The sequence below is a fragment of the Macrosteles quadrilineatus genome, unplaced genomic scaffold (assembly GCF_028750875.1).
Source record: "Macrosteles quadrilineatus isolate MER2022 unplaced genomic scaffold, UCM_ALF_1.0 Scaffold_1__1_contigs__length_201487025, whole genome shotgun sequence".
Lineage (NCBI taxonomy): Eukaryota > Metazoa > Arthropoda > Insecta > Hemiptera > Cicadellidae > Macrosteles > Macrosteles quadrilineatus.
The window spans coordinates 60,183,797-60,208,514 of record NW_026542594.1 but is presented as its reverse complement, the minus strand read 5'-3'; the positions used below and the strand labels follow the sequence as shown (position 1 = coordinate 60,208,514).

The 24,718-nt window shown below is 36.2% G+C and overlaps 1 protein-coding gene across 3 annotated transcripts in view; it reads left to right on the top strand.

The window, feature by feature from the left end:
• Positions 1–24,718, top strand: part of LOC128983239 (uncharacterized) — a 68,540-nt gene that overhangs the window by 37,891 nt on the left and 5,931 nt on the right. For all 3 annotated transcript variants that reach the window (XM_054402470.1, XM_054402467.1, XM_054402468.1), the window contains one exon: positions 3,928–4,151. In XM_054402470.1, the coding sequence (XP_054258445.1) occupies positions 3,928–4,151 (224 nt within the window). The remainder of the gene's footprint in view (positions 1–3,927; positions 4,152–24,718) is intronic.

Here is a 24,718-nt window from a genome sequence, read left to right as displayed (position 1 = left end):
TGGTAAGAGTTTAGTACAACTATCCACCACTGTGACACGGTGTTGCGCTACCCGCGCTGCAGCATGGCCTGTTTTTTCTAGTGGGGCCTTGTAAAAAACTAACAATAATAAAAAAACATTATAACAAAATAAAACAGCAAAGATTACAAAAAAAAAGGTTTAACAACATTACACAAATTTATTTCCCTAACATACAATCACACACACATACACCCTCTGCTGTACCCAGGCCTAATGCACGCCATCCCCCCATGCCACAGCCATCCGGTCAAGGTAATATTCTTTCAGCGCCACCGTCAGTCGGGATCGGTTTTCTAAGGATTTAATGGGATAAGGTACAGAGTTCCAAACGCAGCGTGCAGTTGCTACAAAAGATTTGTTATAAACAGTCGTCCTTTGATGTGGAATACGCAGCGTGGACGAACCAGAACAAGTATTCCTTGCGCCTCTTTCACGCAAAAATTTAAACTCGTTGGCTAGATAATTTGGAGTTCCAAGATTGATGGCAGGTTGTTGATGGCTGAATGAGTAATTGAAAGTATTCAGATTTTTCTTATGTCATTTAATTTTAAAATTGATTCATTTATATAATATGGTGTGACATGATCGTCACGCCAAAGATTGAACAAAAATCTAATGTAATAATTTTGAACACGTAATTTTGTTGCCAAGGTCACAAGAATGCTATGGTTGGCTACGATCCATAGCAAATCGTATATCATCAGTGATATTAAGCATTGCTGTTTCAGTGCTAAAATATTTACGGAAACTTGACTGAAATATATGGAGAATATTGTTTTGTGACAGAAAATCAGACACTTGGGAGTGAACAACTCTTTCTAGGGCTTTAGAGAGAGCAGTAAGAATGCTTATTGGTCTGTAGTCTTGCGGAAGGGATGGGATGAGATCTTATTCAAGGGGCGGACAAGCGCAGACTTCCAATTTTCTGGGAAAATGTCTAATCTCAGTGAGGTGTTGAATATGAAAGTTATTGTTGGGAGGAAAGCAAACAAGATACGTTTAATTAATTAAATTGGGATTCTGTCAGAACCAGTGGCATCAGAGACGTTATCCGTCTTATAGCCTTTAAAACATCAATCTGTAATACTGGCTTAAAGTTAAATTGGGGAATAGTATTAGGCAATTGATGTAATTTTAACTCAGTTAATTGGTTCTGAACTATTTTACTGTTTTCATGTGATGAAACTGATGATAAATAATTGTTAAAATCATTTAAAGTCATTGATAATGGGACAGAGTCAACTTGCTTTTTTGAATCCAAGACATTTTAGATTACGCGAGCGAACAGCAGATCATTGATTTCCTTCAGAAAACAACCTATGACAATATAGGAGTTGAGAATTACGTAAACGTTGTTTTACTTGATTTCTAAGCTGGCGATATTGGGCCATAAGCCCCTGGTCCCTAGTTCTTTTAGCTCTGTGATGGACTGAATCCCGCCGAGCCATCAACCCAATGATCTCATCAGTAATCCAAGGGACGGGGCGATTTTTACTAACCCTACGATTGACAATTGGGGTGTGTTTGTCATATAATTGTAATATGGCTTCATTAAGTGAATTGACCATATCATCAACTGACTTCAGAGAGTGTATGGAGTGCCAAGGGATTAAATTTACATCAGACAAAAAATTAACTTCATTAAAATTTGGAAAATTTCTGTAAGAGATTAATTTGGGTTTGTGCTTGGGAGCTCTCATACCAAGGGCACAATAAATGAGGTCATGTCGGGAAATTGCAGGGACTGGAGGAAGCTGGCATGGTGGACTGACAACTCGGAATCACTCAAAATAATAAGGTCTAGTAAGGTATCAGCTTTAGCAGTGTGGTGAGTCGGGTCAAGTGGGAGTATCGTCATGTTGCATGAGTCAAACTTGTTTGTCAATTGTCTGCAGTTGTAACGTCCAGGTTTGAGTAAGTCACAGTTAAAGTCGCCCATGATCAAGACACAACTGTAGCATGCGCCGAGGCATGAGGCGCAAGAGAGTATTTTCAAAGTCAACCAGATGCCCCACTCCCGGATGGCGGTAACATGCCCCCAAGAGAAGAGCATCCGTACCAGACAAAACAATTTCCAAAAAATTCGGGTTTTGCCAAGTACTCACCTGGGGACTGGTACTGGCTTGCAAACCGTCTCTCACATAAATGGCAACACCACCACCTTTTTTCCCTAAACGATCATTTCTCAAAACGGAATAGCTAGGCAGAGCAATCAACCCGATGAAATACTTGGCTTTAACCAAGTTTCAGAAACTGCAATACAGTAATTTCAAAATTTTCAGGCCGAAAAATTATTCTGACTTTGTCAATATGTTTTGTGAGCGATTGTGCGTTGATGTGAGCGGCTTTGAAATGTTTGGAGAAGGGAGGAAGGTTGTCGATAAGGATCTAAGCGTTATCAGGTGGCAAAGGAGTGGGCGGGGGATGGGTGACTGAGGCGACGCTGTGCAGGTCCGCTATCCTGGACCTACAGCTCGGACCCGCGGCGAGGCGCTGACAACACGCAATGGCGTAGCTGCAACAGACATTCACACTTGCATACATTCTACTGTCATGAAAGCTTGCAGAAAGAAAGAATTAATAAAATTTAACATAAATCCATTCCGTCATAACCAACTTGCTGAAATACAATCTACAAACACGTTAACATTCCTTTTGGCTCCTGACAAATGTAATTGAACAAAACAATCAAAATCTTTGACCCAGTTTTGCCAGACAAATAAATAAATCTACTAGAAATTAAAATAACCTACTACAAATATTGAAAAAAATAAAATAGCTTACGGATTAAAAAATAATAATACGGATTAAAAGCCTACTAAATTAATTTCCTAGCTCGGTTTGATATTTGCTAAATCATAACTTATTTCATCCCAAAAGTGCTAGGCTTGCCATGGAGGCAAAGTCTAGTGCGCAAGAAAAAAAATCGGTAGAAATAAAATTTTTTATCTCAAAAGTGCCAAGGAACCATATATTGGGCCTCGATCCTATGAGGAATCGAAAGAAACCATCCCTGTTTCGAAACAAAAACCGAGTCAACTTATATGCCCATTTAAACTAAAAAAACTCATCGAAAGTCATGCTGGCCCGATATCATCACTTAGCACTTTTTGGATGAAAGGCGTTCAATGATATATAGTTCCATAAAACTTTTTGGGAAAAAGACGCACAATATATTATTCCATAGCAGGGAAAGGGTTAAAATATTTTACAAAAATCAATTTATCTTCATTATGTGGCATTCATTATGTGTAGAAATAGTTATTTGTGTATCTAGTGTGCGAAGTGGCACTTCGCTGCACATGTGAGAAATGTTTACGCACGAGCCGCAGGCGAGTGTGGAACGTTACTTAAGTGCAGCAGACAATTTACGCTTGTGTTACATACACTTTATATTTTTCCATCAGTTACTATAAGGCATATAAATAGTAAGTCTTTCAAACACTATACAACACATTTTTAGGTTAGGTTAAATCCAAGCACTGAGCGAAATGGGAAACACTGCACCAGCTGATCGTAGTTGCCATCTTAGTTTCAAGCTAACACGTATTGAGGGCCTCCTAAATATGTTTTGTGTTGTTTGGTTGGAATACTGGTGTGGGGAAAAAATTAATGCGGCAAAAGTAAGTAAATATAGCAATTAGCTACTTGGGTGCTATAATCCATGCAAGGAAGCCCACTTTGTCAGGTAACTGTCCAAATGATCAGAAACAGCGGGGTCCAGTTTCAAACCATCATAAAGCTACTGAACTTTTTCAGGATCGAACTGGCGATCTTAAGATTGTTAGGGAACTCTGCTATCCAGCCACATGAGAAAACAGCTCATCTTAGCTCAAGTAAAAAAAAAAATTCTAGTTCATGTCTTGGGTCATTCTATTTCTTCACTTATTAATTGTTCTGTTTTAGGAAATTCAACAATTGATGATTGGAAGTTAGATCCAAGAGATGAAAGAGGATACTATCTTCAAAGTACAACTAAAGGCAAATATAAAAACAGAAGATGTCCTAATTGTAACCAACGAGGTCACCTGATGCACGAGTGTCCCAGCCCTCGCAAAGTAGCTACGTGTTATCTTTGTGGTTTGAACTATCACACTGCTTACTCATGCCCCAACAAGATATGTCAGAAGGTAGTGTGTTAGTTACAAAGTTACATGTGTTGTATATAAAATGGGTTTAAGATCCAGAAAACTTCCGAGATGGACTCTATCATCCGCGCTGATATTGCATCTCCGGAGGAGGCAGGAAGTCGATCAAGGGCGTTGGTTCTGCAGCACATGATTCACGGTCCTTGTGGTACCGATCATAGAACCGACTTTCCTTGCTGGGACACTGAAAAAAGTAGCTATACGAAATTCATTCCCAAAACCTCCCTGCGAAACGACCCACGTAGATGAGAGGGGCTTTGTTAAATACCGGCGTGACTACGATAACGAGGGCAGCATAACATCAAGATCTATTCCTGTTCATGACAGCTAGGTCGTGCCGTACAACTCGGCATTGCTCCTCAAATGTGAAACACACATCATCTTAGTAACTTCCACTCGGTGTGTGATAAAGTATCTGTTCAAATACCTTATGAAGGGCGGCTCGCTTCAGAACAACCAAATAGGCGTCTTTTTTCAGCTGAAAATTTAAACAAAATCTAAACAACATAAAAATTAAGAGAATTATGTACATTATATATTCTGTGAATTAGAATAATTTAAATTTAATAAACATTTCCCTTACATCAGTATAAAGCACTAACCTATCTATTGCATTATATTAAAATCTAATGGTCTCCGTCTGTGTGTTAGACTCAATCACGTAAAAACTACTGAACCGACTCGGCTTAAATTTTACAAAAATATAGCTACTGTACCAAGGATCCGTTTAGGACTACTCACTCACACTTTGATACTGATCGAGGGCTTTGCGGTATTTATTTTAAAAGTAAATATTGATGGGTCTCCATGGCTGCAATGAGAAAACTCACAATTTTTACATTTCCTATGACATCTCAATGTGAACAAGTGGTAACTGTCAAATTGGTTATATTTTCCAATACCACACAGCAGACTTGAGCAAATAAAATATACAGGGTGTCCCGTAAGTAAACAGCCAAACTTCGGGAAATGGTTCTATGGGTCAAAATAAAGAGGAAACAAATAATATTTTTCCCAAAATTGCTTTGTTAACCTGAGATCCGCCATTTTATATTTTTCATTAAACAATAAACATTATTATCTTTAGATTGTTCCAACCGATATTTATGAAACTTTATATGTAGCTTACGGTAGAAGCGACCCATGTGAGAAAAGAAAGTTATCTTGAGCCAGTTGTAAATTACAAAATGGCATCCATTTAAACTTTATTTAAATTACAACAAAATTCCTATAGTTTATAAATTTAGTCGTGGGTTTGGGTGCCTTAACTGAATACACACAAAATACTAGGTCATGCTTGGATACTGCTGGAACTGGAAGCTACCCATGATGTACAATGTCTTCAACATCCAATACAGTAATACGTACTATTAAGTCAAGAAGAGTGTCAGACTCGGCTCATATCTTACATAAGTTGAACAATGTAGTCAGTTGGCTTTTTTCATGGTTTTGATTGGTTGAAAGTACAGTCTAACCTTGATAAAACGAACCTCGATATAACAAATTCCTTGATATAACGAATTTTTTTTAATCCCCTAGAACTCTCCATAAGACACAATGTATATTTTACCTCTACATAACAAACAAACCATAACAACGACCTTGATTTAACGAAATTTTGTGATTTCGGCTAAAATAAGACACCTCAATATAACGAATTTATCATTGTCAGAACCTCTACATTGCGAATTTAACCTCTGCAGGGTGTCTACCAGTCGGGAATTCCGGGAAATTCGGGAAAAAGTCGGGGATTTTGAAAGGTCGGGAAAAGTCGTGAAAAAGTCATGAATTTCGGCCGAAAGTCGGGAATAATCTAACTTTTCAAAATTAGGGATGAACGGGTCCCAAAACTTTAAAAAAATGTTCTGGATCTTATATTCCTGATCATTGGGACGGGATTACATTTGAGGGGTGGGGGATGAAACGAAAATGCATCGGAATTCCAATTCGATTCAGTGATGATCAAAATAACGATTTGAATCATGGGCATTCAGTGTCCATAATATACGTTTTTGAATCAGCATCCATACGTTATGGAATCAGTATCTATATACGGTATTGAATCAGTATCCATATACGTAGTTGACTGTTACATTGATAATGTGACTTTGACTATCAGTATCCATATAACTTATTGACCATTATTCAAATGATTGACATTAATTATATAAGTTATTCACTGAGACATTGCTTAGCCATACAAGTTATTACCATCCAAGTACATGGCATACACTGAGACATTGCTTAGCCATACAGGTTATTGCCATCCAAGTACATGGCATACACTGAGACATTGCTTAGCCATACAAGTTATTACCATCCAAGTACATGGCATACACTGAGACATTGCTTAGCCATACAAGTTATTACCATCCAAGTACATGGCATACACTGAGACATTGCTTAGCCATACAAGTTATTACCATCCAAGTACATGGCATACACTGAGACATTGCTTAGCCATACAAGTTATTACCATCCAAGTACATGGCATACACTGAGACATTGCTTAGCCATCACTGAGACATTGCTTAGCCATACAGGTTATTGCCATCCAAGTACATGGCATACACTGAGACATTGCTTAGCCATACAGGTTATTGCCATCCAAGTACATGGCATACACTGAGACATTGTTTAGCCATACAGGTTATTGCCATCCAAGTACATGGCATACACTGAGACATTGCTTGACCATACAAGTTATTACCATCCAAGTACATGGCATACACTGAGACATTGCTTGGCCTTACAGGTTATTACCATCCAAGTACATGGCATACACTGAGACATTGCTTGGCCTTACAGGTTATTGCCATCCAAGTACATGGCATACACTGAGACATTGCTTGGCCTTACAGGTTATTGCCATCCAAGTACATGGCATACACTGAGACATTGCTTAGCCATACAAGTTATTACCATCCAAGTACATGGCATACACTGAGACATTGCTTGGCCTTACAGGTTATTACCATCCAAGTACATGGCATACACTGAGACATTGCTTGGCCTTACAGGTTATTGCCATCCAAGTACATGGCATACACTGAGACATTGCTTAGCCATACAGGTTATTGCCATCCAAGTACATGGCATACACTGAGACATTGTTTAGCCATACAGGTTATTGCCATCCAAGTACATGGCATACACTGAGACATTGCTTGACCATACAGGTTATTGCCATCCAAGTACATGGCATACACTGAGACATTGCTTCGCCATACAAGAAGTTATGTATACCTTGTAGTTCTGATTCTATCCTCTTATTTTATCAATGTAAACCAATTGAAAGATTCAGTATATAAATCTTACAAAGGTTTTTATTTGTTTACACCCAAACATATCTTTATTTATAAAATGAATAAAATAAAATAGGTACTACTAATAAGTACTTAATAAGTTCTACTAATAGGTATACTTAACAACATGATGCTGCAAGTAAAAATTATGGAATAGGCAAGAAGCTCACTGATATTTCCAGAAATACTGGTTCTTCTAATGTATGATTGAAAACAGATATTTCACTCCACTGAGAAGTATGAATAGAAAAATTCCATGTTGCTTCGAATCGAGTTACATCAACATTTTTTCAAATCGAATCGTTGCTTTGAGTTGAAATGTTTTGCTGCTTCACACATCCCTACATTTAATACGGGATTTTCTTGGCATGTGATACGTTTCGATCGTCAGTGATTTCGCTGGGTCGTAAGTGACAACATATGTTGACGAAGGTACCGTGACCGCGAGACAGAAAAAGGTGTAGTAACATGGAGAATGGACCGAGTTTTTGGTCGGGATTTATATAAGAATGGTAATGAAAAGTCGGGAAAAAGTCGGGAATTCCATTTGAGAAATCTGGTAGACACCCTGCTCTGCATAACGAATTGTCTACGTCTTTCTCTCGATACAACAAATCCCCCACCCAATTATTGTTTTGGGAAAATCTGTTTCTTTATCAAATGAAATGGAAAGGTCACGTCATCGCTTGCGCTAACATTCGTCTGCTCCGTTTTACATCCTTTTGTCTGCTGTCGCTGCGCGCGCTATGTTGCAACTGAAAACTGATGTCATTCACTGACTACTGATGACGACGTAATGTTTAGTAAGCTGTGATTGAGCGATATGGGATAGCTATGGTGAATTGTACAATTTTTGGATAAAGAGAAACCTAAGAAAGAATATAAAAACAAAACCAAAGAGAAAGAATAGCAACATCGTTATTTTCACATTCCTTTTACGAGTGTTTTTATTATCCTTAAGTTGGCTATGATTATACACTTTTATAATGACTTATCTAATATTTTTTTTGTTTTCAATACGATTTGTTTCAACTAAGCAATACTAATGCTATAGTAGATGATTATTATTGAGATTCCTCTGTTGTGATAAATCAGTACTGTACTGTAAGTAGCCTACCGACCTAACACGAGCAGTAACTTACAAAACTCTCTACTGTTTTGTTTTGTTCTTTACGTTGTTTATGACTATACAATACAGTGTTTGGCTAGGTTTTAGGAGGGTTAGATTAAGCTGTGATTTGAAACTTACAGTTTGTAGCCTATGATCTAAAGTCCTGATCAAGACATGACTATATCCAAATAAAGAATTTAAGAGAGCGTTTTCAAAATCCAATAGATTGCCTGCTTTAGCTGGACGATAACATACACCTAACAACAAATTCTCAGCCCCAGATAGGCTAACTTCAATAATTAAAAATTCCGGTTTTGCCGAAATTAATTCCCCCCCCTGATATAGACTGTAACACCTCCACCCTGCTTGACGGTTCTATCAATGCGCTACAGAATATAACCAGGGAGGTTCCCTTTCTAAGATGGAATACTCGGATTTAACCACAACTCAGAAACTGTGATTAAATCAAAATCTTTGTATCTGATGCAAGCATTTGGGTAAATTACATTGCACAAACAAATACCCCCGCCGCAGCAAACCTGCAGACTAAGCGAATTTCTATTTGCCTGATTGGATTAACACTAAAATGCCTCTTGAAAAATATCACATTTATTCCCTATTTAAATAGAATTAGTTCAATGAGTACTTAGGTTTGCTGCAACAGGGAGGGTAAAAAGGTGTTTGGTTGTAAAATGTTAATAGTTTAGTAAGAAATTAATGTATTTTACAAATTCTATCAAAATATGTTCATAATCCAGCAAACTACAACAGTTGACTTATTCTCCATAAGAATAACATAAGAATTTCAAATTTACAAATTTTGGAATTTTCTCTGTAACCATTAGGCGCACAATACTTTACTTACTTACTTAATCCTGTCCTCTTCTACCGGTTGGTGTCGAGGTTACAAGGCGCCTCCATGACTTTCTATCTGCAGTGAGTGGTAGAGCTTCACGAATGGAGCTGCCCCTCTCACGCAGAGCATCTTCTATCTCTTCCTCCCATTTCCCTCTCGGTCGACCTCTTTTGCACTTTCCCTCGACTTTGACCTCTTTCATCATCTTCGGAAGGCAAGTTGTGGGCATACGATGAACATGCCCAAACCACTTTAGTTGCTGTTCCTGTATTGTGGTACTTAAGGGCTTAACATCTAAAGTGTTTCTTATCACAACATTCCTTATTCTATCCCTTCTAGTTTTGTTCTCCAATTTCCTAAGATACCTCATCTCCATTGCTTGGAACTTGCTTTTGAGTCTTTTGGTCAAAGTCCAGGATTCAAATCCGTAGGTCAAGGTAGGCACGAAGGTAGATTTATAGGCTGCTAATTTGGTTTTCTTTGAGATTTCTTTCTTGCCTAGAAATTGGTTTCTTATGCACCAAAAGAGGCAACTTACTGCTGCAACCCTTCCATTTATTTCTTCTTCTATTTTTCCGTTTTCTGCGATAACTGAGCCTAAATATTTAAATGTGCATACCTGTTTCAAGGGGCTATTTCCTACTGAGATTTGATGGTTGGCCTTTTTCCCACTGATGACCATGGTTTGGGTTTTGTTTGCATTTATTTTCATACCTTTTTTTGACAGCTCATCCGCCCATATTTTCATATTATGCTGCAAACTTTCCTTGTTTTTCCCAAAACCACTATGTCGTCTGCAAAAGCTAGGCTGCAAATTTTAACAGCTCTTAATTGATAGTTTCCCACCACAAGACTTTTAGTTTTATCTTTCACGTTTTTTCATTATTTCGTCCAGCAGTCAAATAAAAAGAAGAGGGCTCAAATTATCTCCTTGCCTAACCCCTTGCTTTGTGATAAATTCAGTTGACTTTTTATTGCAAGTTCTAACATAGTTTTTGCAGTTGCTATATAAGCTCTTGATCGCCTGTATCAATTCATTTTTAACCTGCAGCTTTGCCAAAACTCTCCAAATTTAATTCCTCGGCACTCTATCAAACGCCTGGCTTAAATCAATAAAACCGGCATGGAAATCTATTCCCTTCTCTACCATCTTTTCACTGAGGATGCGCATAGTGAATATTAAATCCTGGGTACATCTGTTGGGTCTGAACCCACTTTGAAACTCTTCCATTTTGTCTTCCACCTGCACTCTAAGTCTTGATTCTAGGATTCTGGAATACACTTTCCCTGCCACTGAAAGGAGCGATATACCCCGGTGATTACTGCACTCCCTGTTATCCCCTTTCTTGAAAATCGGGATTATGACAGCAATTTCCCAGTCTTCAGGAACTGATTTGGTTGTCCACGCACAATTCAATATATCCAAAAAGATATTTGAAGTTATTGGTCCCATGCTTTTGAGCATTTCTGGGTATATCTGTTCATGTCTTGCTGCTTTACCATTTCTTAGCTTCTTAATTGAGTTTTGTAGTTCTACGACAGTGATGTATTCTGGGATTTCCAGTTGGGCTCTGTCACCCTCAACTGTACCCTCTGGCTCCTCTGTCTCTTCCTGTTCACAATTCAACAAATCTTCAAAATGTTCCTTCCATCTTTTCATTATTTCTTCAGGCGCACAATAACGCTTCAATATACTAAATTTTTTTGTTTTTTTTTTTGCTCTAGAAAATGGTTTGGAAAGAAACTGTGAAATTTTGTGTTTTTAGGGTCAAAAATGGGAAAAACCTATTTTTACCCCATAAAACCCCCCATAAACCCCCGTTCCCATAGTCCAATCATGCTGGTTCGCGATGTCGTTAGAATAAATGTAGGTTTACACGTTTATACCAAATTTAATCAAAATCGGATCATTTTTGCTCGAGTTATCGTGCTAACGGACACACATATATATATATATATATATGAATTTGAGCGGATGGTGTTTTTGGCCTCTAGGGACCTCAAAACAAAAAGTTAATCGGTCCCGGGTCCAGATCTTACCATGAGTACTACAGTAATAGCTTATTCCCTATATGGGAAATTCGCTAAAAATCATGTCTCCATGTCCTATCCCCAAAAAAATCTTTGTAATTTATCTGTCAGATCTAGGTTAACCCTTTATTTCATTTTAGGGTTGCGGGGTAAGGGTAAGTAAGGGTAAGAGTTATAGCATATGAGGGGAGTCTTCAAGTAAGAGTGGATTGTAAGAGTGTATCCAGGGCACTCGACTGTGTTGACCACAAACTAATTATTTGCAAACTGAAGAAAGTAGGGATTGTTGGTCAGGTATTGCAACTTCTCTTAAACTACCTATCAAATAGAAAGCAACGCACAGTAGTTTATAAAGATGGCCACAAGTTCTTGTCCGGATGGAATCATATCAGGTACGGTGTTCCTCAAGGTTCCACCTGGGGCCAACACTATTCTTAATATTTATTAATGATATAGACTGTAATATATCAGGCGAACTCTTCTTGTATTCAGATGACACAAATGTTATATTAAAAGCCCTAAGGATACATCAATTGGAAATCAGTGTTCAGAAATCAATAAAAGAACTAGAGGAATGGTTCTCTCAAAATGGACTACTGTTAAATAATTCAAAAACACAAATTATGCAATTTAAGGGGAAAAACTCTTCAAATTCATTAAATAGCAGCCTATTAATCCCGACAGATTCACACAAAGTATTAGGAATACTTAAATTGGGGAGATCATATTCAATATCTAACAAAAAAATTACTTTCTTTTCGCTATGCAATAAGTGTTACAATTGATGTAACATCTCTGCAAGTATGTGAATTAGTATATTGTGCCTATATTGGTTCTATAATAAGGTATTGTATAGTACTCTGGGGATCCAGTCACAAAACAAAAAAACTTCTTAATGCACAAAAATCAATTGTACGTACCATGGTTAAAGTATCAAAGAAAAACAGTTCTAGACCTCATTTTAAAAGATTAGGGATTTTAACCATCACAAGTATGTACATTTTTAAAATGATTAAGCTATTAATTAACAATATAGATTCCCAATACATAGACTAACTCTTTTTGAACGTACACCAAAATACATGGCTATAAAATTTTTTAATAAACTACCAATAAGAATCACTAACAATCCAAAAAACATACTCCTAGAAAAATTACACGAGTTATTAATTGAAAAGGCATAATATAAAATAGAAGATTTCTATTCTGATGTTTTCTAAACGGACAAGAATTAATTTAATTTTGTAAACAAAATTCACTTTGAATACACACCTAATGGCTTTCATTGACTTTAGCAGGATTTTATCTTATTTTTTGTTTTTTATAGCCTAATGGTAACTTTTACTTGATGTCAGTAGTAATAATTTTGAGTTGTGTGAATTTATTAGTTTAAGTATTTTGTAAAATTTTTATTTTGACGACACTCCTATCCTTGTACGTTGTACTATGTAAGATGTTATGAGTGAATAAAGAATTAGAATTTGTGCAAATAGCTCTGTAGTTTGCAAGTACTCAGCAACAAGATGGCTAATTACTTACTGGCATCATTTGTGATCAGAATTGTGCCATTTGCAGCTCTATAGCTGATAGTATGCTGCATGCGTGGAAAACTATTGAATCTTTTGCCGCATGCGAGATAACTAGGGGTCTCAATCCCAGGCCTTTGGATTTCAAGAAGAGTGCCAGATTCGGCTCATATCTTACATGAGTTGAACAATGTAGTCAGTTGTCTTTATTCATGGTTTTGATTGGTTGAAAGTAGTAGATTAGTATTAAAGTCTCCCTGATCAAGACATGACTATATCCAAATAAAGAATTTAAGAGAGCTTGGCACAATTGGATTTCAGGATTCGTCTCATTATATAATATTATGATTTTTAACTTTTTAGCCATTTTAAATGAGCGAGAAGTCTTAATGTTTTAACTGGCCTTATCAGTGTTACACTGCGGAATTTCGCCGGAACTTTCATCACCCGTCTTTCTTATTTACAGTGTATAAATGTTGATATGTCACTCTAAAATATAATAAATACATTAAAAAAAAATCATGAGCAACCGTCTCACGTAGCATATACGTCACGCTAATAGATAGCTAAGATAAAAAGATAAAATGGGAAGAATCACGAGTATTAGCGTGACAAATTATTTTGACTAACAGCAATAAAACAATAAAGATACTGTAAAACAATAAACCATCTGCTTATGTAGATCTGCTGTGTGTATGAAAAACATAATTTAGGATTGTAAGAAATTTATCACCACACTAATAACCAAATACGAAGATAAAGTTATTGACCCTAAATATAAGCAATCTTAATAAATGGTGTGTTTATAGTTATATTTTATGGCTTCAATGAAAATAATACTTCAATTTCCGATTGCAATGTTATGTTTGCTGCACGAATTGGGTTGTTTACTTTTAATGTCAAAAGTAAAACTCAAAATAACTTATAGGCCTACTGTAATTAAGTTCTAAATAATGTAATAACATGTACAGAAAGTAAATCCAAATCCTCTAAAAACTTAAACATATATTTACATTGGTTCGCCTATTGAGTTTATTGATAATTAAATTTTCCAATCAAAATAGATCATTACTTATTCCATCTCATATATATATTTATCGTCCTAAAAATAAAGAGTATATGAGTTTCAAGTGTTATTGGACGTATTTTTATTTGTTTTCCGTAAGTAAAAGTCCCCAAATTCACAAAAAATAAATATAAACATAGGTTTTGCAATCCCGTTAATCCCAGGATTAAAAGTCACCAATCCCGGGATTCCTAGGTATCAAAAATTGGCCGGGTTTCGGGATCCCGGGATTGAGACCCCTAGAGATAACGTCAATAATGAGTTTTTCTACTACAATTAAGACATTCATCGCCACATGACTGAAGTTTATAGCCCTAATACAATGAGTGATGGTAAAGTGCAAAAATTGGTCCTTAAATTAAAAAATGGCCATGAACATTTCCAATTTGGAAGACAGACTTCCCTTAAGACCAAAAACGAAAAAGGTCAGCGAGTATTTTGGAATTTTTGATGTGTTATGAGAATGGGGTAGTAAATAGATATACTAAAAAGAAAACTGAATTATCAACGTGCTGCATTTCTTAGTAATCATTGAAAGAGCCGATTTGCAAACTATGGAAACATAGGAAAGTCTTAGAACACCACCAAGGAGAAGAAATAGAAATAATGTTTTTTTTTTTAATTTATAATCGTTATTATGGACAACTTAATGTGGCTATAAGTAAGGCTATTTGTAGAAAACACTAATACCCCCGCCGCAGCAAACCTGCAGACTAAGCGAATTTCCATTTGACTGATTGGATTTACACTGAAATGTCTACTTAAAAATATAACATTTATTCTTGATTTAAATAGAATTAGTTTAACAAGTACTTAGGTTTGCTGCATCAGGGAGGGTAAAACTGTTTTTTTTTTTAATGTGAATAGTTGGTAAGAAATAAAAACATTTTCCAAATTTGATCAAAATATGTTCACAAACAAGCAAACTACAAAAGTTTACTTATTCTCCATAAAAATAACATGGGAATTTTAAATTTACAATTTTTTAGAATTTTCTCCGTAACCATTAGGCGCATAATAATGCTTCAATATACTAAATTATTTGTTTTTTTAAGCTCTACAAAATGGTTTGGAGAGAAATTGCTAAATTTTATGTTTTTTGGGTCAAAAATAAAACCCATAAAACCCCCCGTAAACCCCCGTTCCCATGGTCCGATCATGCTGGATCGCGAACTCGTTCGAATAAACGTACGTTTACACGTTTGTACCAAATTTCATCAAAATCGGATCATTTTTGCTCGAGTTATCGTGCTGACGGACACATATATATATATAAATATATATATATATATAAATATATATGAATTTGAACAGATGGTGTTTTTGGCCTCTAGGGACCTCAAAACGAAAAAAAAATCGGTCTCACGTCCAGGTCTTACCATGAGTACTACGGTAATAGCTTATTCCCTATATGGGAAATTCGCTAAAAAACAAGGTCAGCTTTTGAAAAATGATCAGATATTTACAAGAAATGTTGATTGTATTGATCCGTCATATGTACATCTTGAGTATTTCTATAATCTTTAAGTCGAATCTTTTAAAGTCATCAGAAATTATTGAAATAAATTAAAGAACAGTATTTCAGCATTCATAACAGTATGTACAAGAGGTTCTACCCGGGAATTCACGGGTGTACAATTCAGAAGCCATAATTAAATCAATTGAATTAAATTTGACTTTATATTACATAGGGCCCAAGCTCAAGAAATTCTCATCAGAAGGAATGTTAAAAACAGTGGGACCTTTATACCTAACGTCCTGAGGTGGCCGACGTGGGTACAGTTCGGCTAAAACTTCTGTGCGCGGACGGGTGGCTACTATCCGAATTCAGGACTAGAGATATACAAGGGCTAGGCCACGCGAGCTCAGAAAGTGATGCCAGGTGGCTCCCCACCACTCCGCCGCTGTGACGTCACGGCGATACCTCGGGCTCCCGGCACCGTATATCTTTGCCTGTGTGAGCGCTGGTATTACCGCACATTTAGCGTTTATTAAGCTCTATGTTGGACATTTTTTATTAGGTATTAATGTATTTTATAAAAGTAATTGATTTTCAAATACGATTACGTATAACATCAATTTTAATAGGTAAAAAATTTACATTAGTAGATATTTAAGGATGGGAGTAGAATGTAAAGCGATGGCTAAGAATACTGTAGTTATTGATCCAATGCATTAAGTTACTGTGTAATACTGTATCTTTGTTCGTATTGCTCGAATGTATCTTAATGTATGGATTATTGATTGTAGGTATTTATTTATTACTTATTCATACCTTTTAGGATTCATTGAGGTTATACAGTAGACCCCCTCTTAACCGACCCTAATGGGACCGGACCTAGGTCGGATAACTCAAAAGGTCGGATAAAACGGACAATCCCTAAAATCATAACATAACTAGGTGTACAATGCAGTTGTCTGCTTGCATTATTTAGCGGAGCTAGCATATTAATCCAATACTTTTCTAAAGTCAACGGCACATCTGTTTCTCGTAAATGAGATTAAATACTTGCAGTATCCAATGTCAATAATCTATTTGATTTACATAAATGGAATGACTATTATGTTTCATCTGTTCTCTGTTTTCTGTCTATGTTCTCGTATATTAAATGTCTACTACATATGTAATTTGGTTCGCATAAATTAAATGCCTATTTGCAGCATCCAAAGTCAATGATACGCGTGGTTCACTTAAGTGGAATGTATATTTACAGGTTCTAAAGTCAATGATACGTCTGGTTCACGTAAACAAATTGTTTACTTGCAGTATCTAAACCATAGATAAAACATACTCTGGTTAGTCTATGATCTAAAAACTTAATAGTACATTTGGTTCACGTAAATTGTTTTCTTCCATTATCATGAATCAATGATACACCTGCTTCACATAAATAAGAAATCTACTTGCAGTATCCAAAGTCAATGGTCGATTTGGTTCGCACAAATAAGATGCCTTTTTGCAGTATCCAAAACCAATGGTAGGCTTACTTCAGGTTTATTTAAATGGAATGTATATTTGCAGTATCCAAACTCAATGGCATTTTGGTTCACGTAAATGAATTAATTGACTACTTGCAGGATCCAAAGCAATGGTTCATTTGATTCACATAAATGAAGTGCCTAACTGCTATAAGTCAATGGTACGTCTGGTCATAGATAAAACATGTCTGGTTTACGTCAATGGATTTTCTACTTGCAGTAAACAAATTCAATTGTAGGCCTATATATTTGGTTCACGTAAATGGAATGGCTATTTCGATTAAGATAATGGTGCATCAGCCTTATTCCGGCAACACTAATTAATTATTATTGGTTTTTCATTTTGTAATAAATTATGCTCAATGATATTAATCCGATCGTTATTCCCTTTTTCTCTGTACGGTATTTGTAATGTACTATTTAGATGATTCGTTGACTAACATATGTTGCGACTCTTGTTTACCTTTTTATTATCTCGCAAATAATGTTATGGCAACCAATTAACCCATAAGGCCCATGTTAAATTTCCAAAATTTTAAATTCACGTAGGGAAAAGCCCTGTGGTTCGATTTGTACCATTTCAGATTTATACCTTCCCATGGTTGGTTACTATGATTGTGCAAAATTTGGTGCAGATCGCTTCAGCCGTTCAGGAGGAGTATTTGTAAAACAAAAGCAGGAGTGTAGTATAAGAGCTTCGCTTCGCTCCGCTCAATGAAGTGCTATTCATTTGGAATTATATAGTCATTATTTTGGAATCATAATTGCATTATTTATCAAATAAACTACTCTTATCTCCTTTTTCCTATTGATAGAAAAGTCACAAATAAACACAAAACACGGTTAAGTCAAATAGGCCTACTTTCAGTGGAATATATTATAATACTAGGCAAGAGTCAATAAAATTCTTATTTTAATAACTTTAGTACTGTAATTTATTAATTGATGCTTTACAAATCCATCGTAATGAGGTACAGAACCTTTTGTCAAAATTAAAGATACAAGCGACCATTTTGTTACAAGACAGGACGTTTATTTATAGCCTCTCACTGGAGGCTCAAGGCACAAAAACTATCTTGACCTTGGAGTTGTTAACCCCCCTTCCCTGCCCTCCCTACAAGTTGCGTTGTTTGTTTACTCCAGCGATAAGATAATCAGTTCTCAAAATCGTAACACACTTTATGATGTTATAAAATTGCCGCACAGATAACGAACAGATCAGATGCGCTCGAGCTACGAACGATGATGACAAACTGACGATAGGATGTGCTATATTTTTTGTGATCAACACAAAATAACTTATTCTTAGTCATATCCTGTGGAGATAAGCGTATGGTTCGGTTCTCATCGCCCAGCGTGGGAGCGGAAATGCCGAGATTCCTAGAAAGCGGCGGTTAAAACGAGCTGCTCTCAAAGCAAGGTCGGTTAAAACAAACTGTATTATTTTACGATCGAAGGCAGATAATCCGATTATCGGTTAATACGAGGTCGGTTAACACGTTGACTGCGCGCGCCGACTTTACAGGCGCTCCCCAGTGGCGGGCGAAGCCCCGGCGCGAAACCGAATCAGCGAACGCAATTGGCATTCAAATATTTCAGTCTGACGAATCACAAAAGAGCAGTGGTGACTGTGCTGCGTTACCCTGAGAGTGGATGTAGTTCACTGAAACACCCAAAGGTGGGTTGAAGAGAAAAAATCCCCGAAACCGGGACAAAAGCATTGCCAGACAGGATTTTACGGGAAATTTTAGTACAGTACCAACCTACACCAAAGTAAAGCTCGCATTCTAAGCTGGCAGGCTGGCAACGTTTATAACGTCTCCGTCTGAGGCTAAGCTCACACTGACTCAATATATTTCTGTCGGTCTGGTGCCGACTTGTCGGCGCGCGCCACCTGGGAGCGCTGGCGATGCCGACTAAAGTCGGCACGCGCAGTCAACGTGTTAAGAGGGGGTCTACTGTATAAAATACATTGAGGTTGTATAAAAATGCATTACCTATACTTAGTATTTTGTAACTTTTACAGGAAGGAAAAGAATTTCAATTAATCAATTAACTAATTAACCAATAACTAACAACTCGAGTTTTGGTGTTATTTTACTTTATCAGTTTACATCGTGATTATAAGTTGTAAATGTTTCGTTACGATATTATTTATTGTGCCTCGACTGTAATGTGACTGTTCGGTATTCATATTTTTAGAGTATTTAGAAATTAATCATTATGTTAATTAAGTCACTGGTTAATTAATCTTGCTAATGTGTATATAAATCACCACATTTATTGTAATATTATTTAGTCTCAGTAACAATTTATTGTAAATAGACTCCCGCTTTCAATATTCAAATGAGATTGCTAAGCCTGCTCGAATTTCCCGCCACAGTAAGGCCTATTTTCCTGTACTACATACCCATGAATCACCTGACGCCGTGTTTGCTTCAATCGCATTTCCTATTGGCCATCGAATTCCTAGACCCCTCTAAACCGCAATTGCATTTTTCAAAGTGTGAAGCCGGCGATCGGCGTCTGTCTGTCCACGGTCGGCGTCCATAACTCACGGTGTATTCCGTTTCTCGTATCTCGGGACATTAATTGCCCATTTTACCTCTCTTAAACGTATTTTTAGGCTATAGATTAATTATATCTGGCCTCCCTCTCCTCTATAGTACATTTAACTATATATACATTTTAATTTCCCCCTTTTGTTTGTGATTAAATTACTTAAATTGTGATCTAGTGCTTTCAGACTCTTCAAACCTCAAGACAGTGTGTGCGCGTCCGTGTATTACTTCTAGACTTTCCGTACGTTTTCACCGCGACTTCCGCGTATTAGTGAGCTCTTTGTGATTATGAACTTGGGTGCGTTGCGTTCTCCAAAATTCTACAAAACAGAAGCACTCGGTCTAAGGACTCCGCCATCCGCCATCGCTCCACCATAGACGACGCCGCTGCCATACTCTCCACCTTTGGATAATTGGACTCAAGGTACAACCTTAAAGTTTTGTGTGTGTTTTAATTAGACTCTAAAACTAATCTCATTTGCCCCTCACAAGACATTTTATTCCATCTCGGGACCTCAGTGCCCTTCAAATTGCAGATTCGCCATTTTCTCTAATTTAATTATTTTTCTCTTGAACTATTAATTAGTTCTGGTCCTTCGAGTTATTAATTATTTTCATTTTCACCCATTACGCCCCCAACAGTGACATTACTTTTAGAAACTTGAGACACAATTTTTTAGCCAGTTTTTGTGAACTTCATTGACTGTTTACCAACAACGAATATCGCGGGTTTGACTTTATCATTTTAATCGTATTTATTAGTTGTAAAAATTGTACGTATTTAGTTTATAAACCGTTTTATGTGGATATACTTACTTAATTTGAGGTCTGGGACATTACATTTAGCCCGTTTTTGAAACATTTCGTCATAATTAACAAACGATTTAATCGCCAAATGAAAAAGGCACAGCAGCATTTTATAGAAAAAACTATAAAATATTTATTTTTGTATATTTGCCTTTATCTATATATCTAATTCCGTAAGCCCAAAATTTTACAATGAAATTGTGAGCGAACTGGAGGCCGTAGAAAGCTGGGAGAGGTCTCATTTTAAAGGTCTGGGCATGAAATTTTGGGGAAAAATATTCATTTTTCTTAATTATGCACCAAAAGGTTATTACAGAATAAAATAATTCAACATTTAAATAGCATGGGAATCTAGGTCATGTCTGCTTTGTTTACTTTAAAACATGTGGTTTAACTTTATTTAAAGCATATGGTAATATCATTGACTATTGGCTACAGAAGTTGTATTAATAGTCAAAGGTAGTATGTATAAGTACTGTATGTAACTATAGTACATTTGAAAGTAAACATGCATGCAAATGAAAATGAAACAGCATTTTGTGATTGGCTTCTACGCTTAGGTAATGGAACCTTAGAGAGCAATAGGGCAACACCGGGAATTGACATTCCAGATAACTTTGTTCTCTCTGATTGTGCAATTGTTTATGGCAACTCAATAAATCCAGAAAATATTCAAAACTACTCCAATCAAATAATTGCATGTCCTTTAAATGAACAATGTGATGATTTAAATGAAGAAGTATTAAAAATCTTCGAGGGAGACTATAAGGAATACTACAGTAATGATGAAGTAGTTTCAGAAGACCCTACAGAGAGATTGAACATAACAATTCAGTTTATAAATTCAATTACACCATCTGGAATGTCACCACACAAATTAGTTTTAAAAGTTGGTTCAATAGTGATGCTCATAAGAAATATGAACCTAGGGTCTGGATTAGTTAATGGAGTACGATTGGTTGTGTTGGGTATGTCTGAAAAAGGTGTAAAGTTAGAAGTAATTACTGGAGTAGGCAAAGGGAACATTTTTTTCATGCCAAAAATAAAACTAATATCTACAGATCCTAATATGCCCTTTAAATTTACAAGGATTCAATTCCCATTGCGATTCGCTTTTGCTATTACTATAAATAAAGCGCAAGGATTCAATTCCCATTGCGATTAGCTTTCGCTATTACTATAAATAAAGCACAAAGCCAAACCTTCTCAAAAGTTGGCATTTATTTGAAAAAAACCAGTGTTTACCCGTGGTCAACTTTATGTTGCATCTAGCCGGGTAAAGCGGCCAGATGACGTTAAAATAGTAATAGAACCAAATAAAGACCAAGGAATGGACCAAAATAGATATTATACAACAAATGTCGTTTTCAGAGAGATTTTGTTACAGAATTAGTATTTTACAATTTGGAAGATGACATTATCTCTATGTGTTGTTTTTCTAAGTGAATTTGTCTATATTCAAAGAAATGTATATATATTTAATTAATAGTCATGAAGATTATTATTGAAAATGTTCTTTTGTTGTATTATGATTAGAAAATTTATGTTATAAACACACCACATGAAGAGTCCTTTTGAATTTTTATCCTAAACAGAGTAGACATAAAAATGAATTAAGCAGGTAGGCCTATGTGATAACTATTATACATTATTATAGTATACAAACAGTTTAAACGATAATTCAAGGTAGGGTACGGTAACCCATGAGACAAATAATTTGTACAAAATAATTATTAGAATATATTACATATATATAGGGGCTATTGCCCCTACAAGCCACTAGTAACTATGTATATTCATGTAGGGGAATTTACTTTCATTTTATATAGTTGGTTTGTGGGGTTTTAAAAATAATATATACGTGTGAATAACAAATTTTTTTTTAGACAAATATAAACATTTATTAAAAGTCATAAACATCTATTGAAATGATCAGTATACATAAACAATTCTTACTTCATTTGATCTCCAATATTATTACCTAAAAATTTTTACTTTTACTTTATCTCTTGATAATACATTTATTTGGTTTTTATTTGAAATTTGTTGTGCAAAATCGTGAAACTTGTCATTTTATTGTTTTTTGGCCATAACTTTGTATAAATGGTAATTGGAATCTTTTTACATTTCCATGTAGGGAAATAAATTCCAAACAATTTGTATATCTTATGAAACATTTTTGGTTCATGCAGCAATTTTTCTACCTACTGACAATATTTTCTACAATATTTTTAATATTTATTTTGTTGCCATTTTCAAATTCTTCATTTCATTACGAACACTTCAAGTTGGAAATAGTAAATACGGTTCATAGGTTTGATCTGTTGGTTTAGTTTATATGCATTTTCGAAAATATGAATGCAAAATCGCCAAAAATGCCTTGCCACTACAGAGTTCGCCCATTGCAAGTTGGAGGGTTAACGAAACCCGCTTTAAAAATCACAATATAAAACTACATTATTATAAACACAATTATTAATATGCGCGTAAATGACGGGCGACATATGTACTGCCGTGCTAGGCTACCGTCGCGCCTCGCGCCAATGTATCTCCGCTACGTCACTGTGGAGGGGCGGGGAAGGGGAAGTAGGATCAGGTGGCGACCGCTAACATCAAAGGAGTGAGCCAGCCCTTGTATATCTGTAGCCCTGATCCGAATTACAACATACAGGTACCAGTTATTGGCAGTGCTGGGGTTAGGGGTGAGTGAGTAGCAAGGCATAAATGTTTCAACAAAAGTACCCCCGCCGACCCCCTCGCCTAGACCCGACCAGATCTGGTCGCGCGCACAGAAACGTTGGCCGAACTATACGGTTGTACCTGAACTCGCCACTCTCTTTCACGACAACCTCTTGGACGACCAACAGAAATGTTTTTTAATCTCATATGAATCGTCTTTCAAACATCTTAAAGCACTTACTTGTATCAACCAGCTAGAAATAGCATCAGTGTTCATTTACCGCACCTCTTTGAACATAAAAGTAAACAATAATATAAGTAAACAAAAATGTAAATAAATAAACTATATTGTCAATTTCATTGACCAGCTGTTTTCGATAAATTAGGCGAATTACGTCAACTTCTAAAACAAGTAAGGCGTAGCCCTTTGGAAATCGACCTGTGGGGCAGAGCCCTAACAGAATTTGTTCATTCATACCAATAATTTTCGGCAAATCTACACACTCTGACCTTCATTTTGATGTGCTATTTGCCTATAATTTTATTTTGTTAATGGCCTTAACCATTTACATAAAATTTGATTGTATCACTTTAATAATATCCTTATACAAAATAATTCTGTAAGACAACATTTTTACCAGAAAATTGTGGACGTCTGGTAAGTCGCAAAAAAGTGGAAGAGGTCTTAAATAAAAGGTTTTGACCCCAGGGACTCGGGAAAAATAGCAGCATTCCCATAAAGTTACCAGAAAACAAGATATAACGTAAAACATCTCCCATAAGAAAAGCATGGGGACTGAAAAACGTCTGCATTCTAATCAGCTGTTACTTATTTATTTGCAAGGTTTACATTTATACCAAAAGTCAATGTTGTTAAATAATGTTTCAAAATGAAATGTATTTGTTTAATTCTTTTTGTTTTCCGTTATTATAATGCGTGATGAAGTAACTAGACAGGTGTGCAAGGTGTGGAAGAGTGTCCAGGAATTTTTTTCGCGTTTTTATGATGAGTGAAGTAACTTGACAGGGTAGGGGAAGACCTGCAAGACGTGGAAGAGTATCCAGGAATTCAACTGACACAAGAAATGCTGAAAGAGAATGTCATGTAAGGCCTAACTATAAAAGAATTCACAAGCTGGTTTACAACCTGCCTTCAGAAGAACACTGGAAAATGAGTTGAGTGTTGTTTCTCACAATCTAGGTCCTCTTAACAGCACTTTCATGCATTGTGGCGCATTTCACTTCGCAGAGGAGTCCACATATGGACATTTCAACGCTTCGTTGCTACAATGGACTTATTATCATGCCACAACCACAAATAAATGACGAACTAAGAAAACTGTTTTTACATGATTCTATCTTCATAAAAAAAATAATGCAATACAACAGTACAATGGCTTTTGCATCGCTTTCCGCTATACAAAAAGAGATTCCGGGAAATGGGCCTTACTGTTATAAAATAAATTCTTAGATATATTTTTGACCTTGAAATGGGGAGTTTCCTTCATTATGGACAATTGTGTCTCAATTAGGGGCTATGGCCCCTACAGGACACTAGTAATATATATATCTGCAATCCTAAAATGCTATGGGAAGGGAGCACAGAGCATAGAATAAATATAGAGTCA